This window comes from Tympanuchus pallidicinctus, unplaced genomic scaffold (genome assembly GCF_026119805.1).
Source record: "Tympanuchus pallidicinctus isolate F22 unplaced genomic scaffold, pur_lepc_1.0 scaffold16, whole genome shotgun sequence".
Taxonomy (NCBI): domain Eukaryota; kingdom Metazoa; phylum Chordata; class Aves; order Galliformes; family Phasianidae; genus Tympanuchus; species Tympanuchus pallidicinctus.
Genome location: NW_026294679.1, coordinates 14,309,565 through 14,326,913, shown reverse-complemented (window position 1 = coordinate 14,326,913; position 17,349 = coordinate 14,309,565). Strand labels below are relative to the sequence as shown.

General features: G+C 36.1%; 1 protein-coding gene across 5 annotated transcripts in view; it reads right to left on the bottom strand.

Annotated features, from left to right (window-relative positions):
- Nucleotides 1–17,349, bottom strand: part of BLNK (B cell linker) — a 93,101-nt gene that overhangs the window by 15,278 nt on the left and 60,474 nt on the right. For 3 of the 5 annotated variants that reach the window (XM_052676606.1, XM_052676608.1, XM_052676604.1), the window contains 8 exons: nt 11,364–11,429; nt 7,294–7,350; nt 4,940–4,989; nt 4,411–4,451; nt 3,642–3,798; nt 2,325–2,488; nt 1,822–1,900; nt 974–1,057 (listed from right to left, as the gene is read on the bottom strand). In XM_052676606.1, the coding sequence (XP_052532566.1) occupies nt 974–1,057; nt 1,822–1,900; nt 2,325–2,488; nt 3,642–3,798; nt 4,411–4,451; nt 4,940–4,989; nt 7,294–7,350; nt 11,364–11,429 (698 nt within the window). The remainder of the gene's footprint in view (nt 1–973; nt 1,058–1,821; nt 1,901–2,324; nt 2,489–3,641; nt 3,799–4,410; nt 4,452–4,939; nt 4,990–7,293; nt 7,351–11,363; nt 11,430–17,349) is intronic. The other 2 variants (XM_052676607.1, XM_052676605.1) reach the window with 1 other exon arrangement.

Genomic DNA, 17,349 nt, shown 5'->3' with positions numbered 1-17,349 from the left:
AGAGATCAGGTAAATCATGAAATCCAGACATTCATTTCTGTTGCATGTCCATCCTTGAGCTCCATCTTACAGAAGTATTGTAATTCACAGGTACTAAAAGAAAATCATCATCGTCCTTACTTATGCCCCATTATTCAATGGAAATTCAATTTTATGTCAATCCTCATTGCTTTTATTGCTCTGAAAAGTATCCATGTTCCCACCAGGGGGAGATGTTTTATTTTTTTTTTTTTTAGAAACATCTGTCTGCAGTTGGCTGTTGCTTAACACTGATTTATAGAAAGTCTAACACAGAAAATAGCATTTAAAATGTCTAAAAGCATGCCACAAATCCTCAGGTCATTTGTAAGAAACTTTTATAGCTTACGACTTGAATGCATTCTGTTCAATGCCAAGCAATTACTGACATATTCAAGGATACAAAACAACTTCAGTGAGCATAGCTAAGCAAGTATGCACATACTTACAAAAGCAAACTGATTCTTACATTTGCTTCTTTTTTCCCCTTTTTCCAAGTAAATTGCTCTTTACAGAACTTAGACAGGAACATTGTAATCACAGGGCACACAACACATCAGCCTACACAGAATTTTTCTCATATTGAATCTTGATGTGATTTTAAAATATTGAATCTTGTTTCCTCTGGTGAAATGAGATTAATAGCATTGCAAATCCTATAACTGTTTTTGCTCTATTGATCAATTTGTGTTCCTTTAGACCAGAAGTCTAAGAATAAATTAGGCTGGGGCGAATGACTTGTTCTAGTTTTATTCGTGCTTAAAGCAGATTTACCATCTAACCCAGGCAAAACAAATGGTAGAGCACTGAAAAATAGAAAGGGATTTTTTTTTTTTTTTTTTTTTTAAATTTCTGATATGTATTACATGGTTTCTGTTGGGAATACATCAATCATAACTTAATATTTCACAGCCTTTGGTTATTTTGTTTCAACACCAATACAAACTCCACATACCTTGCATGTCAGAAGCAAGAGAGAGCTTTGCAGGAGTAGGGAGAGCTGATTTTATGGGTGGCTTCATAAATCTGTTCACAGGAGCTGAAAATATAATTTACATTATATATACACATACTTGTGTGTCTATATATATATATATATATATATATATATACATATACACACACATATATATAAAGATACCTGTGTGTATGTGTAAAGATACACATATGCATATGTAATTTAGAAATAAGTTACTATTACAATAAGAACAGACACTAAGCAGGTGCGAATGATGGCCCTGAACAAATTAACTGAGGCAGGATACAGTTCTCATTTTAAAAGGGAAACATTGCTCAGTATTCATGCCTTGATAAATAGGTCTGATACTGCCATTTATGTCAGAGAGCAGAATTAAGCACTCTTCTGTTTACTTTCACCTTTGGACTGTGATTATTTAACTCTCCAGCTAAATATACTTAAAATACAGAAGTAGAAAATTAATCAAAGTGTCTTTATTTACTGCAGATCTAAAAAGGCTTGTTCTTGTTTCCCTTGGCACTTCAGCTGACAGAATTTTAATGCTGTGGCTCCCTTGGTTAAGGAGAGAGATCACACACCATGAAAAGCTTCCTGATTGTACCAGGGATGGACTTTGAACTCACTGAGTGAGAGAGCAAGAATTATATACAAGTTCTGCGCCTTATCACAGGCGAAAGGAACCAACTGCCTCTTTGCAAGTTCTTCAACAGCTGCACCTCCACTCCCTGAATGCTAGAAACAACCATAAATGTGATTCATTTTTTTCCCCCCACTGTTGTTTCTAACAAAGTAATAAACAATTAGCTTAAATGTCTAAAACTCACGTTTTACAGGTAAGGGTGCGCTGCTTTCTGTGGGTTCAATATAGTTATCGTCATTGTCGACTGGCACAATATAATTATCCTATAAGAAACACAGGACAAAAAAAGTCTACCAGTTAAATCTCCATTACATCAGTGAACTGTTGCTCACAGCATCTGCTATTACACAGTGACTGCTGGTATCATTATTTACGGATAGGATTCCCAAGACTGAAAACCCTTTAGCAAACAATCCCAGTTCTGGCCTGGTTGATAAAGCCCTCACTTCCCTTTGGTCCCAGAGTAGTGTTTGAGGTTGTCCTCTCCCCTCATTGCCTGCAACTTGTGGACAGTTATCCACTAATAACCTGCATGGCACTTACAGATCACTGTTTGTGATGTATCAAATATTTTGTACCACAGAGGCTAATATAATGCCAGCCTTTGGCATTGCAATGTAGTCTACTAGGGTCAGTCATTTAAACTGTCAGAATATGTTTGTGCACACATATACATATAAATGTTACCTCATCATCGCTGCACTCCCTTGGCTTCGGTGGTAATTTTGGCTTTGCAGCAGGAGATGGCAGGGATGGCTTGGATGGTTTCTTTGGTCTGGGCAAGGCTGAACTGGGTGTGCTTGGAAGAGGTTTGTTGATGGGAGGAAGCTGATGGTGACTGCTGCGATTGTCTTTTAAATATGGAAGAAAAATAATTTTAGTCAAAATTGCTCATTAGCCTCTAGACAGTATTTTGCTACCTATGCAAATAAGTCTGTACTGTGGTTGCAACTAGGGAAAAAGGCAGACCTGAGTGTCTGTAGGTCCTGACAGTGAGATCCATGTACCAAGTGGTCCCATTTATTCCTCTGGGTAGCGATCCAGTGCTCCAGAGCAGGTTGCAGTCTACCTAGACATTGACTGTTGTACAAACAACTGCTTAACTCTTGGGGAAAAAGTGGTGGCCAGGCGTTATGGTTTATTAGTTAGCATATCCTGTGCCAGCTAGTGAAAAAAAGTGCAAAAGAACTTATCTGACATACAGGAAATAAGAGAGCGAAGGGTAGGACTGAAACAAATTATGCCAGGTTCTCTACAGTGTCATTTTAGAAATCTCTCCTACACAAAGAATATGAAGGTGGACTGTTTATGAGCTTCTGGAAGTCCATATATGGCATTACAGAACTTTGGTCATTTTTCTGTATCCAATAGCAGTCTGAACAGCAGCCATCATGCTGATGCTTCTTTTCCTAATGGTCCAAATCTTTGCCTAACAAAAGGTCACTTTCATTCATGTCTGTGCCACCTGCTTATGAAAAAAATCCAAGTACAAAGAAAGAAAGCTTTTATGATAGATTGGTTTAAGTTAAACTTTGCTTCATCCTGTTTTTTCAAGATATTTATCCTCAGTAATAATCTTGAAGGAAAATACAGAATGAATATTTGGGCTGCTTTTTTTTTCTTAAACTGATTTTGGAATGACTGCAATAAGGATTAAGTATGGTCTCAGGTTAAGTCTTATGTTTTTAATCTTCAAAATGAACTCTCACACTAAAAATGCAAAGGAGCAAGGAGTTAACTTGGTGACATTTCTCATACTTTTGCTTGAGTTCTGTGGTTATTAGATGCTTACCGAATTCTCTAGGATGTTATATTACAACTCTAAGCATTTCTAGCAGCAGTACTAACCTGTTTCATCATATCATCTGAAAGCTCAAGATCTGATTGTCAGAATTAAAAGCAAACATACTGAAAGTATAGGGTGGCCCACTTGAAGCTACTTCTCTCTTTGTACTAGTAAATAAGCAATTATCAAGCTGATGTAGCCAACTTTTCCATACCTACCTGCATATTCACCTCTAGAAATAGGGAATGAGGAGGGAATCTTCTTTTTTTCCTGTTCACTTGGAGGTGGTTCATAGCTGTCATCAGGATTCTCCTCACTGGGGACCACATACATCTCAGAGTCAGAGTGACCATCTGGATTTTCATAATCACTGTCCTAGAAAGACAGAACTTCCTATTTCTCACTTCGTAACACACTTACCACTTCATAGCAGAATATGCCACAAATATCCTTGCAGGAGTGCAATTAACTAAATTATGAGAACACATCCCTGAAAGGTCAAGTTATCCTCTCTAAACAAGTAGGCATTTCAGCCTGTTCCCCCTCTCAGGAAGGAGATAGGTCACCTCAGGGTGACACTTGTATGGTATGGCAATTACTTTATGTGGCACAGGACCATGACTTGCTGCATTCTAACACGCTCTAAAATTTTATCATAAAAATCTCATTTTTAGAAAGAAAAGTCCTCTTTAGAGTACAAGATCCTAGTTTCAAAATTGTTCAGTTTGAGAAGTCAGTCGCATTAACAATATTTGTTCATTAGTTCATAGCTATCCCTGACAGCATTTCTCACATGTAACTAAGTTGAACATGAAAAAAACTAAGGTAGCCAAGAGAATAAATAATGCAGATGTAATAACACTACTGAAGGGTTATCTTGTGTAAGTTAAACCAGAATCAGATGACTCAAAACTAAATATTTATTATTGCTTGTGCTGAACTTGTAGCTACAGTAACCTCCTACACTACCCCAAGAGATGTACTTACAAAGTCATCTGACCATTGTTCCTCTTCATTGTCTGCATGTTCTAAACCAAGCATAGAGTTACTTAAGGAGGTGGAATAGTGAACATAAATGTTTATCTTAAGCATAGATAGAAAAAAAAAAAAAAAAGCAACCCAAAACCTACATATTCAATTAAAAAAAGTGACATTTTCTTAAATGGTTCATGTATCACATTAATAGCACCAAGAAATTCTGCTGTTAGTTAGTTTTCCCCCCATTTACTTTTGCATTACTGTTTCTGTTAGAGACAAACTGGTTCTGAATTCTCTTCTATCTATAGAGCAGCCTACATGTAGAAACCTGATAAATGCCAATTTTCAAAGAGCTTGTTACTTTTAACTCATATTGGGAAAACTTCTCATGCCTTTCTTGTCTCTCATTTTATGTGTGAGCTACTTTCAGGGCTATGGGTAACAGTATGCTGGAAATGTATAACTGAGATGCTGTTAGATATATAGGTACCAAGTATACACAGACATGCAGTTTAAATTCCCAGTAATCCAGACTTACCTGAAGCATAATCCCTTTGTGGTAGTCTTGGAGGAGGTTTTTTTTTTAGCCTGTAAATGATAATAATTGAAGTTAAGATCTAATAAGCAATATTCACTAGAAAGAAATATTAGCCAGGCACACAAAGAAAGCCAGTAACAAAAGATACCTGCAGAAATACAGATTATTGTCAGAGATGCTTAGCAAACAGCTACAGGAGAATGCTTTGAGAAGCTAGAAACAGATAAGAAATTAGAATCTAATCTGAGATTCTTTTCCTAAGAACATGTTTTAAAAGAACAGCTTCCTTGACCACTCATAGTCCTCTCCATTTCCAGGCAGAAACTGATAACAAAGATGTGCATGCATTCGACACCTATCTTGAGATCAAAATCTGTTTAAGCTCACAGTTTCCTAAGACTAAGGCATAAGAAAGTGGTGATTACTCTTCAGCTATGTTCTATAAATACCACTGTGCATGAACTTTATTTTCTGACTGGTTTTAAAACGTATACCAGATCTCTCAGGGCCAGAATCCGATTCTGTTTCCACTTGCTATTACATTATGGTGTTATGCTCCTGTTTAGGTAAATACTATTACAATGGTATTTGCAGTATCAAGGGACTCAAAATATAGTTTGTAGAAGTGCTGAAAGGATTTTTGTGGCTATACATATGTGTATATGTCTATTTGTGTTTGCTCAATTGCAGCCGCCCAGAGAAGAAACCAGATTACATAGTCTGTATATCAATTATTTTATTAGTGTTCTAGCATTACCCTAAAATAAATAAAAAAAGAATTCTTGTTCACAATCAAAACAGATGATGCAGGTATGACGTTAGAGGTCAGACTGATGTATCTGAAGCAAAAACAACTCTGCTTTTTGTAGCAGAGTAAAACAATACAATTTACATTAAAAGAGCTCTTCACAGAGATTTCTGAACACAGACAGCTTCCCTGATGAGACCTCACCATATTACTACATCTTCCTCAGTGGCTTTAATTGTTCTTTAATCACACCCCAACAAGGAATTTCTTTGATGTTACACATATGCAAAAACAGACAAATTTACAAATCACCAACCTCCATAAAGAACTTAATGTTTTCTTGTGACCTCTGAGCAATGCAATGTCTATAAATTTTACTTTACAGAGAGATTTAACAGTCAATATTTAAGTCTCAAGCATGGTGCCCAGCTGTCAATGACCAGATGACCACATTAACTTGGGGTGGTGGCACACCAGCACTAATGCATCTGCATACAAAACTCTTACTATCTTTTATCAGAAGAGTTTTGGCTGTTGTGTTGAATTTGTGAGACTTGGATGCTCAGATGGTCACAAAAAATGCTCGTGTATGAATCAATGAGTGAATGGTATAGTCACTACTAAAGCTAAAAAAAAAAATTAATAAATATGTTATATTCAGGGGAATATAGGCAGGGGGGTTGGAACTACATGATCCTTGAGGTCCCTTCCAACCCGGGTGATTCTGTGATTCTGTGATATTCATATATTATATATAATATTCATATATTATATAATATATATAATATATTTATATATTATATTTATTATATATAGTGTATATATATGTATATAATAAAAATATAATAAAAATGTATATATATATAAAATGGATATATGTGTGTGTGTGTATATATATATATATATGTATACATATATATACATACATATATATATGTATACATATATATACATACATATATATATGTATACATATATATATATATGTATACATATATATATATATATATATATATGTATACATATATATATATATATACATATATATATAGGATCCCAGCACATTATTTCAGAGTATTTATCCATTTTTGCTCATTACTAAACTATTTAAAGACCTCTTCTTCCTTCTAGTCTTTAGCTTTCCATAGCACAAATAAACTTAGTGTACAAACAGTCTAGGAGAAAGCATTCTCAACAGCACTGCTGCTGTGTTTGTCCAGGTTAGCACAGGCATGTTAGAATGAAAAATCCAGGGCCACTGCCAGGGGAGATCTTGAGTCTTCAAGAGGGCAGATCAAAATCTAGTCAAGTATTAGTGATGTGTCTATCCTGAGTTGTTCAGAGACAGTGGATGCTTGAAAAATAATGGAACTGAAGCAAGTAAGAGGCTCTCTGGGCCACAGCGTGAAGCATGTGGCCTAAGCCACATTATATATTTTCAAACTGCTAAGCAAAAACTTCAGCATTGTGTCCCAGGCCCTGCAAATCCTGGCAATGACCCTGACAGAAAATGTAAATATGTTACAACAAAAGCATACAAAGCACAGAACAGAGCTGTGTGTCTCAGCAACCTAACATGCCATTGTGCAGATCTGAATTAGCATACCGATCCCAAGTATCTTTCCCAGTTTTGCAAATTAAGGCCACTTGTTCATTTTGGAACCTGAATGTCAATAGAAGAGAAGAAATCATGTTTCTGTCACAACGCTGAGGTAGTTCACAGCCACATCTGTATGTGTTAGAATCATTTCAAACTCATATCCATTTAGATTATTCCCATCAAACCAGAACAGATTATCAAGTGCCAGAACTGAAACCTAGATTTCCTTTGAAGTCAACTGGAGCTTTGCTTCATGTAAGCCATCATTTCACCCACTGAGCAAACCACAGTGCAAGCTGAGAAGAGAATCCCTACGCCAAGGAGCTGACACCTTCCTATTTCAGATACTGATGCATTTATACACAAATGCTTGCAGAGCAGCAATTGACTCACTCTGTCCTGTTCCTCTGAATTTAACAAAGGACTGATAGAACCAAATGCCATCCACGTGAAAATACATTTTTAAGTAGAAAAGAGGACAATTTCCTAACGTATCTTGTAACAGTAATAACAAGTTATAGTAAATGCAATTTCCAAATGAAATATTCTGGTGGTACCCAGGTCTGCACTTCAGTTACAGATGGTAGACCATCTCTGCACAGGCTTTAATAGAAAACAATTAATTCAAGTTTCCATAGAGCATAATAGGGCCAGTATTTTCTATTGAATTTTAGGGAAATAAATTATCATCTACAGAATTTGAAATACATATGAAAAATTTCATTTCCAAAGATCTCCTTGCATTTTTGACAGTATGTTAATGGATGTTTTAAAACCAATGTAACATCTTACTGTATTACTACATTAACTTCAACAAATAACTGGATAGCATTTGAGGCATTTCATTTAATTGGGTCTGAATGCTACTCACACAAAAGCAGATTGCACTGCACACTGATTTTTAAGAAATAAATTATTTTGAGAGTAAAATGTATTCTAAGATTTGCCCTTTGCAGCATGCCAAGATCGATCCAGCAAAGCATATAGGCACATGCTTAATTTTACTCATGTAAGGAATCCTCTGGGAATGGCAAGTATTATTTAAACATGCTTCAAGTTAATCACACATTTTGTGTTTCCCTGTATTACATGAAGAATTTAAAAGTTGTCTGTAGTAAAAGTTTGGGGTTTTTTTGCTCTAACAATGCTTTCTTACAAACTACAATCAGAAAAGCAACAAAATATACATAGCAGTAGTGCTTTATGTAAAGGACTAAATTCTCCTTCAGACTTAATTACTCACTGGTGTATTTGCTCACTCCCCCTGCTAATAAGAAGTGACTACAGACTGCTCATTTACAAGAGCCCTTCACTTTTTCTGCTGTTAGCACAGAGCCTACCCGCTTCATAGGGAATGTTTTATTCCAGCTAGAACTTACAAAAATTGTATTGCCACGTGCCTCATTCTTTATTCTACTTTGGCTAAAACCTATTGCTGCTTCTTCAGCTTGAACATAGTAATCCTCTTTGACATCATGATCTACTCAGCAGCTGGGGCTCCAGTATTGTAAACAGGGCAAGCAGGTGAATGGCGGCCTGTGAGCAATATTTGTATTGCTGCTGTCAGAACACTTCGAGTTTGACTGGGGAATAAACAACAGAACCTTCTAAGCAATGAAGGAATTATCTGCAGTTTTTTTTTTCCTTGTTACCACATCTGTTCAGGCAGCTTCCCACAAAACTTTAAGTAGTGTGGATGGTAGACATCCATGGTACACAGGTGGACTCCTGTTCCCCTGCATCTTAGAGCCAAACTAGATTGCAGCATGAGAATTTTGACGCAGGAACTTCTATTACCTCTCTCCACCATCAAGAGTCAACTGAGATTTCAGAAGTGTCTCAACAAATGTCGTTAATAAATTAGTCAGCTTTCAAGACTACTTGTTCTTCCCAATTCAAAAGCAAAGACTTACAGTGTATGTGTTGCCAATGGCAGTTTTGGGTTTGCAATAACTAAGTACAGTGCTTGACTTCTTCCAAGTTTTCTCCACTACTAAGGTTTGAACTTGAGCCAAAGCCATTTATGTTTTTCCAGTTCATAGACAAAGTCCAAATCTGCATTTTTAAAGCAGTTTTTAATACTATTTTTCCTGCTTCAGTCACATTTGTGTCTTTGACATGTAATGAAAAAATCATATAATTGACATAGAGGAAGTGATAAACTGGATGGCCACAGCTTTTATTTATTTTTAATAGAAAAATCATCTATTAAAACTAAAAAATCCCCCAAAGGGCACACAGGAGGAACACAGCCAATTTTTGTTCTGCAAAGCTTGGTGTCTCTTTATACATACCCTTATCAGTGTTATCAAATCATGGCTTTATTCTAAGTCTCATTATGCACTGGGTTAAAGATTTGAGTTCTTAAGTCAAGTGCAAATGTGAGATTCTTTTTTATAGTAAGTTTTGAATTTCATAATTGCAGACGGGATTAATAGGACTCAGATGCAGTGTAGAGGATTCAAGAAGATTATTTTTTTATATATATATACATATATATAAATATATATATACTTATAATATATATATTTATATAAATATATATATATATTTATAAGTCTCAATTTGTATTCTCACAGCTGGAAGATGTGGAATCTGAGCTTTGTGCTGCAGTCATACATAAAGAGTTTTTAAGTCTGTTCTTTTCATTGCTTTTTTTTTTTTTTTTTAATCTTGAGAGAATCAAAGAATTGTAGCCTTATGCCAGCTACTTTGTATCTGGCATTTAACAATGGCACCTCTGACCTTCCCAGCTTCAGTTACATTTAGTTCTTGTTATTTTTCCCTTGTCCTTCCCTGAGAGTAAAAGGGGAAGGACGTGTAGTCAGAAGTACTGATGAACAGCAGAATTCGTGTCCAGGCAGCTAAAGACAATCAAGAATTCACACCGCATGACAGTGATTGAAATGAACAAAAGAGGATAAGTAATGAGAGGGAAAGACGTTTCAAGAATCTTACTGATATATCTAGTGTAACAATCAGAGCATGCCTGTGGACCGAGGCAGAGCTGAGGTAGAGGCCTTAAGGAGGCTTGCAACCTAAGGTTTCTGTTGGGGGACTGCGTGCTGCTCCTGGAAGCACATCCCACCTCCTCTGCTTAGGAGAGCAGATGCCCCATAGACACCAACAGCTTTCCAGAGCTCTTGCACAGCCAAACTGGGCTAATCCCAACTGCCTCATATATATCTAAAATTGTTAAAATCATGTTTGTTCTCCTCAAACTGAACTATCATGATCACTTTAAGAACAGTTTTAAGAAATATTTATACCTGTCTTTTATGTATGAGAACTGCATGTCTAGAATTAAATGTGGTCATCCTGGAGCACTGTAGATACTATGTACTAATAAACTTTTAGAAGTCCTTAGTACTCAATGGCTCGTGTGAATAAAGACATCTGAATGAGGAAATCATATTAAAGTGGAAGTTCAGTGCAAATGAGTTTTGCATTAAGTGTGCTAAACAGCTTAAATAGATGTTTGACTGGAAACAGTAAATGGGGTATTCATCTGACAAGGATGCAGAATTACTGGAATTTCTACATATAAGACAAGTATATTTTATGATACTTCTGTTTACATGACATCAGTATTTATGCCGTTTAGCACTTTCTACTGAGATAAGGATGTTAGGTAATTTAGGTGATTGTTGTTCTAGGTGACTGATATACAGGAGAACATAACATTTTTATGGGAATTCTATGATGCCTGATCAGTTGGTTCAAGGCAGAACTCCAATTAAAGCTTAACAACGTAACTTAAGCAGGTAACTTAAACAGTGGCCTAAGGAAAAGCTACAATAATTCTCAAAACATAGACAACAAAAATGCGTTTTATCTAAATACTGTTTTTCAGTGCTACAACACAACCTTCCTTTGGAGGCCAGTTCTACAGTTACTGTGGGAAGCTTTTAATAATGGTGACATACTGCATGTCACAGTATGGAATGAATTTCTTTACATACACTGAAATATATCCTTCTAGCATAATATGGTCCCATCACCACTAGTACAATGTCATAGCACATTAATCTGACTTTTGCAAACAGAGAAAACTAGGAGTAACATTTCAAACTTACTTTTTGAATTTGTTTATTATCCCACTTTCATTTTTCTTGATATCGTGTACCATCTTCTGAAGCTTCCTGTAAAATGTTAAAAACCAGCATTAAGATTACCATGTAGTTGAATAATACAAATTAAGAAAAATACAGGAAATGTAAGCAATAATTTTTCATGCATCAAAAATGCTTTATGTATACATAGTAAGTAGTTCAGTTGCTAAAATTGTTTGTGTATGAAGGTTTCCTTCCTTTTTAACTGAGCTTTTTGTCATGATGTGTTATCCTTCTCCTTTATACAGTTCAGCGTGGTTTAAATCATCAGTCTAAGCAAATGCATCAAGAAAGGACACAATTGCCTAAGCTGATAGGTTAGAATATTTCAATATTAGCTCATTGTTCAGAGCTGACTTTACAATATTCCACAGCAATACGGGGAACATTTTCCCGTTTAAGAGAGTCATTTTTATCGATGGACATTTACCTAATTTACCTAATACAATGCTGAATATGTAATGGGGGGAGGAAGGGAACACGACAAATTCAGAATTCAAATTCAGCCTCAGAATCTGAAAAGCCATTGGAGTAGCTCCAACTCTCAGCTGTGAAAGCTCATGACCTCAGTACTCCAGTACTTACATGAACTGATATCTGGAATCAAATATAGTTTTTACTCATCAGCTGCACTGACCTCATTGAAATTTGTAATCAGGTCAATTTAAAGTTAATATCCCATTTTTGTTTTTTATTCAGCAGGTATCAGTTTCTAATGCCTCTTACCCTTTTCATTTAGGGAAAAACGTTACTGAAATGAAGGCAATTTCAAGGAGCACTGATACAATTTATTGCAAAGCCTGATTTTTATAGTGAAACCTAATAGAAGGCTGAGCATCTTTAAGAAGTTCCTATTATTTTTTTTAGTTTCTTCATACAGTTTATGTTTGTCTTGTTACCTAAATTAAGGTATCCTGCATTACAGCCAAGATGAAAGTTTCATCTCAGCCAGTAAAGAAGCAAAAAGAACTTTCAAAAATTCTGCTTTCTACTCTTTTCATCATGAATTGTCTATGCCAATCTCATCGTCTTGCCTACCTCATCTCTGATAGAAAGTTAGACTACCAGACAGATGTTGGAGTCTTTGCTTACAAAGACAAATAAAAACAAAGTTTTCTTGCCATTATTTAAAGCTTTCTTTAAATTTGAAACCATAATATGCAGAAGGTTGAGTAACAAGTCAAGCTTTGGTTAAAAATAAAAAAAAAAGAAAATCTACATTCCATCTCTGTCTTTGGCAATTGGAGCTCTTAAATATTAAAATAACTTTTTCAAAGGAAATTGGATTTAAAAGATAATGTCATGGCTCTGATACACAAAGGATATTCCTAGAACCTAAAGATTTGCATGACTTTCCTTGAAGAGCAATTCAACCTATTTCTTTTAGATTCTCAACTAATAAAAAAAAATGAGAACTGAAAAGTAATTTACTAACATGTGTAATTTTACTTCAAAGCTCACACTATTAATTTACAGCAAAAAGATATAATGCTAAGTACTGATATTAAAAATAATAATATTAAATTGTTTATAGATGTTGAAAAACAGTGCCCAGCAAAAATACTTAAAGCAATTTAATGCAATAAGGCACTACATCTATAAGGAAACCTGGGTGATATAATGAAATTCATTAAATCTCAAATGTTGACTGAAGATCTCAGATCCTCTGCTTTTTTCTGTCATTTGTTTTTTCCTTTCCTCCCTAATAAATTCAGTTTCTGGTCATGCTTGAAATATCACAAATAACCATCTTCTACAGTTGACTGTTTCTGTTTTGTGCCCCAGCTGGCACCTGGCAGCGCCTATAAATGAAAAGTAATGAGGAATGAAAAGAATGAGAGGATATTTAAATGGTTTAGTTCTAGTTTGGGAAGAATAGTTGCTTGCAGGTGTTTGTGTCCTCTTTGAACAGTCTTGGCAGTCCTTCAGGAGAAACGCATGCAAGAATCTGTTGTTTTTCTTCTGGTATGTATGGGTTGATAGAGATAGATTTTTGGTTTGGCCCATTCTGTAGATTTAAATCTGAATGTTGCTTATTGTTAATCTCTGACATACATAACTCCATGAAAATAAAGTTATGGCATTATTCTGAAAAGAACAAAAAAGGAGAAAAGGTGTTTTCCCATGTAGCTGAACTGAAACAAAAGCTTATCTAGATTTGCTTATTCAAATTCCTGAAGCCATTTAATTTTGTAAGTAAAAATTGTGATAAATTAGGGGATATCTAACACATACTTGTTATTTCCTCATTTCTTAAAGTTGCATAGCTCTCACATGAGTTGCTGCAACACTTAGTTTGTTGCCCCGGACAGCTTGACTCAAACTGAGCCTGTGAGCACAAGCAGGTAACCAATGTACTGTTAGAGTGACGAGTGTAGTAAGTCATCACATATGGATTATCTTCAGTTCAAGTGGGACACCATTTGAATCATTAAGTTGAACAAATTGCAAAAACCAGTTCAGTTAGTGAACAAAAGCTGAGTTTTCTTGATATGGAAGCTGATACGAACTTACAGATTGTAAGTTTTCCAACAATCTGTCTGACTGGTGATTTTAGAAGGACAGTAGAAAAGATGACAATCAGGTCACAAAGTTGGAATCTCCTGATCTTAGGGGCCTGAAAGTCATTCCAGAACAATGAAGAAAACAAAGTATAGAAAGTCATCTATACACTGAGTATTTTGCATGGATCTATGCATCTGATTGGCTCTTACACTTTTTGTCTGTCTTTCAAATACTTTACCTAGGAAAAATAGCTCAAGAGGTTCCTTGAAGGAGGAATTGGACAGGACAGCCTTTGGAGTATCTAGGACATGCAGTCTACCATGGCCCAATGTAGACAGCCTTTGTTTGCTTCAAATACAGAGCTATAACATAATTCACAGCACTTCTGAGTCAGGACCTTGTTAACAACTACTGCTTATTCTCCAGTTGTTCTCCTGGATTAACAAGTACTGGAAATTTTAAGAATCTCAGTCAGCTAATATTAAAAATTAAGATAAACAATGCTAGTTTTATCTTGCACGGCAGTTAAGATATTTAAGAGGTCAAAGCTTAAGAATTATTTCTTAACTACAATCACCAACTCTTCATTCAACTTTGGCTGAGACCTTCTTACATAAAATTAGGCTTGTAGATAAAGCTGTATTCTGTGTCTGTTAATCTCTGAGAATACTTTTCAGCAATAGATATTCTGAGATTCAATTCAATTATGGTCAGATGGAACCCTTTGATTAGGAACTCAGTCTCACATAAAACAGGTTTTCAAACTTCTGCTGGTTATTGTTGGCATGCAAATGAGAAGTTAAAGAGTCTTGGCTCTAAGTGCATCTAAAAACTTTGTTTCTGGAAAATGTATTAGGAATATCGGAGGGAACAACAAATAAGACTATTCAATAAATCTTTCAGCTGTAAGCTGTTTTTTCTTCACTTACATTTGTATTTTACAGTTTCATAACAGTGGGCAGTCAAGCCCACAGGTTGGACCTGTTCCAGGTAATAACTCCCTGACAGCTAGAATTCCAACTATTCTAGTTACTAGATAAAGAAACTAAAATCTGAGAGACTCTAGTTCCGGAATGACTTTGACTGTTAGGATGCTGAAGGTAGAGATCTTTTATCCTCTCCTCTTTGTTGGAGCCTAACAAGAAGTGCTTGTAATTGATAGCAAGGTGTAAAGCGAAACAACATGTATTTATCAGGTAGTTCGCAGACAATATTTCCCAATAAATGGTTAGCTATTTGTTCTGGAAAGGGAATTTTGTTTGGGACTCTGTGAATATAACTGAAGTCTTACTTGCTGAAGAGAAGTTACTCTAGTCTGGGCCTGTTCACAATGCCTTCATGCTCTCCTCTGGCTTTCTGGCTTCAGAGAATTTCACCAACATATTACTTTATTCTTGCTCTACACTTTTGACATAGAGAAATTTCCATATCCTAGTAAGGATTAGTATAGTCACTGATTAGTATAAGATTTAAATGAAAGCCCATGGGAGATTGAGCCCAGGTTTCTTATTTCTGAACTCTCTACATATTAAAACAAACTACTAAACACGAGGCTTTATTTTATCTACCTAAAGCAACTAAAGTACTGAGAAAAAGAGATAATTTTACTGTAAATTAATCCATCTTGGAGATAAGATTATAGTTTACTAGAAAGTATGTCTGAGAGGAGAAAGAAGGGCATTCCCTTTTTAAGTTTAGGAGTAAACCTTTCCAAAGAGGATGCTTTTACAGCCCTGTGTTGCTTTTTATTTTATTTATTTTATTTTTATTTGCAATTAAGGATTATCTAACGTATTGAAAAAAGGTTACTACCTGTGACACACATATAAAGGAAGCCAAAATGGTTTATCATTGCCAATACAACGTAGCCTGAAAAGAGGACTTGCCTTGTCACAAAATACCTAGCTGCACTTAAGGACTGGCAGAGCTGCCTTGAGATAAAAGCAAAATGGAACAAAACCACCCTCTCTTTGATCTGGTCACAGCTCAGAGTATGAGGAATAAAGTGAAAGGTAGTGGATAGGCCCAGCCTGTGACACATTCACCTACTTGGAAATCAGATGGAAGCTTTTGATGTTCTTGCGTGTTAGCCATACCATAAAAGCTTTCTAAATTTAAAATAATATGAAAGAAGATATAAATGATCTGAAGAATAAAGCATGCAATGAACTTTTGACTCAGATGTGCAACAAGCTACAGAGCCCACAGACCTTAGGAGTATCTTGTTTTCAGACAGTCCTCTCTACTGAGTAATTTTTGAGAAATTGTATTCGCATTTTAAGTGTCATCATGCATCTGCAAATATACATATTTAGAAATACTGGGAATAATCTACATCTTCTGGGAACTTATCTTTAGAATCATAGAATCACCAAGGTTGGAAAAAGCTTCTAAGATCATCCAATCCAGTCATCCAACCACCATCCAAATACCAACATTGCCCACTAAACCATTTCCCTACATACCATATCTACATGTTTCTTGAATACCTCCAGTCACTCCACCATCTCCGTGGGCAGCCTGGTTCCAGTACCCAACCACTCTTTCAGATAAGCCTTTCCTAATATCCAGCCTAGGAAACCCCTTGTTTGTGCACTAGATTTTGGTAGTTCTAAGCAAGATTTGTGTCACCCTTGTACCTTGGAGGTACAAGTTGGGCTTCAAGGAGCTCACAAGGGGAAACCTTGCCATGACATGCTGTCAGGAAAAATTAAAGCCATGAAGATTTCAAAAGCCTGAGGAAAGAGTGTGGCCCTGGGGGTGACCATGGCCACCATGTGCTGCTAGGAGCAGAGAGGGCCCTGATATGTGAGGAGCAGTAAGCTCCCCCTCTTTGTAGGCTGTGAATCCATTACACTGGATCTCCAGCACAGACTCTGGGTGTCACCATTTTATCTGTACTGCTGGCTCTGTCACATGGCAAGGGAAAGCCAGTGGCAAATGACATTGCTGTACTGCAAGAATACACTATATGGAGCCCTGGATGGGGGCAGTGAGCAGGCAAACATTGCTTTTGTGCATCTGCCTGCAAGCACAAATGTGTGAACTTGCTATTGGGTGTGGTATGGTTGATGTTTTTTCAAACAGGGCTGACTGCAGCATCAGTAGAGAGCAGAAGAAAAACAAAAACAAGTTTTAAATGGCTCACAGGAAGTCTTCAGTATAACAAGCATGCACTTTTGTTATCTGGAGGGTGAGAATTACCCCTTTTTAGACTTCTAGCACTTACAGGATTGTCTGACTTATCTTTTGTGCCTCTTGAAAAATCCTTATCTGCACTCTGGGAGAAATTACTTTAGTTAAAGAAAGGGCAGCACTGTGAATGGATGTGTTCGGACAGAGGCTACATAAAGAAAGCTTTAAGCAATATCAATACATTCAAATGTTAATTGACCTGCATATTCTTTCTTCTCCTAACTTCAGTTAGATTTTTAACTGATAAAGT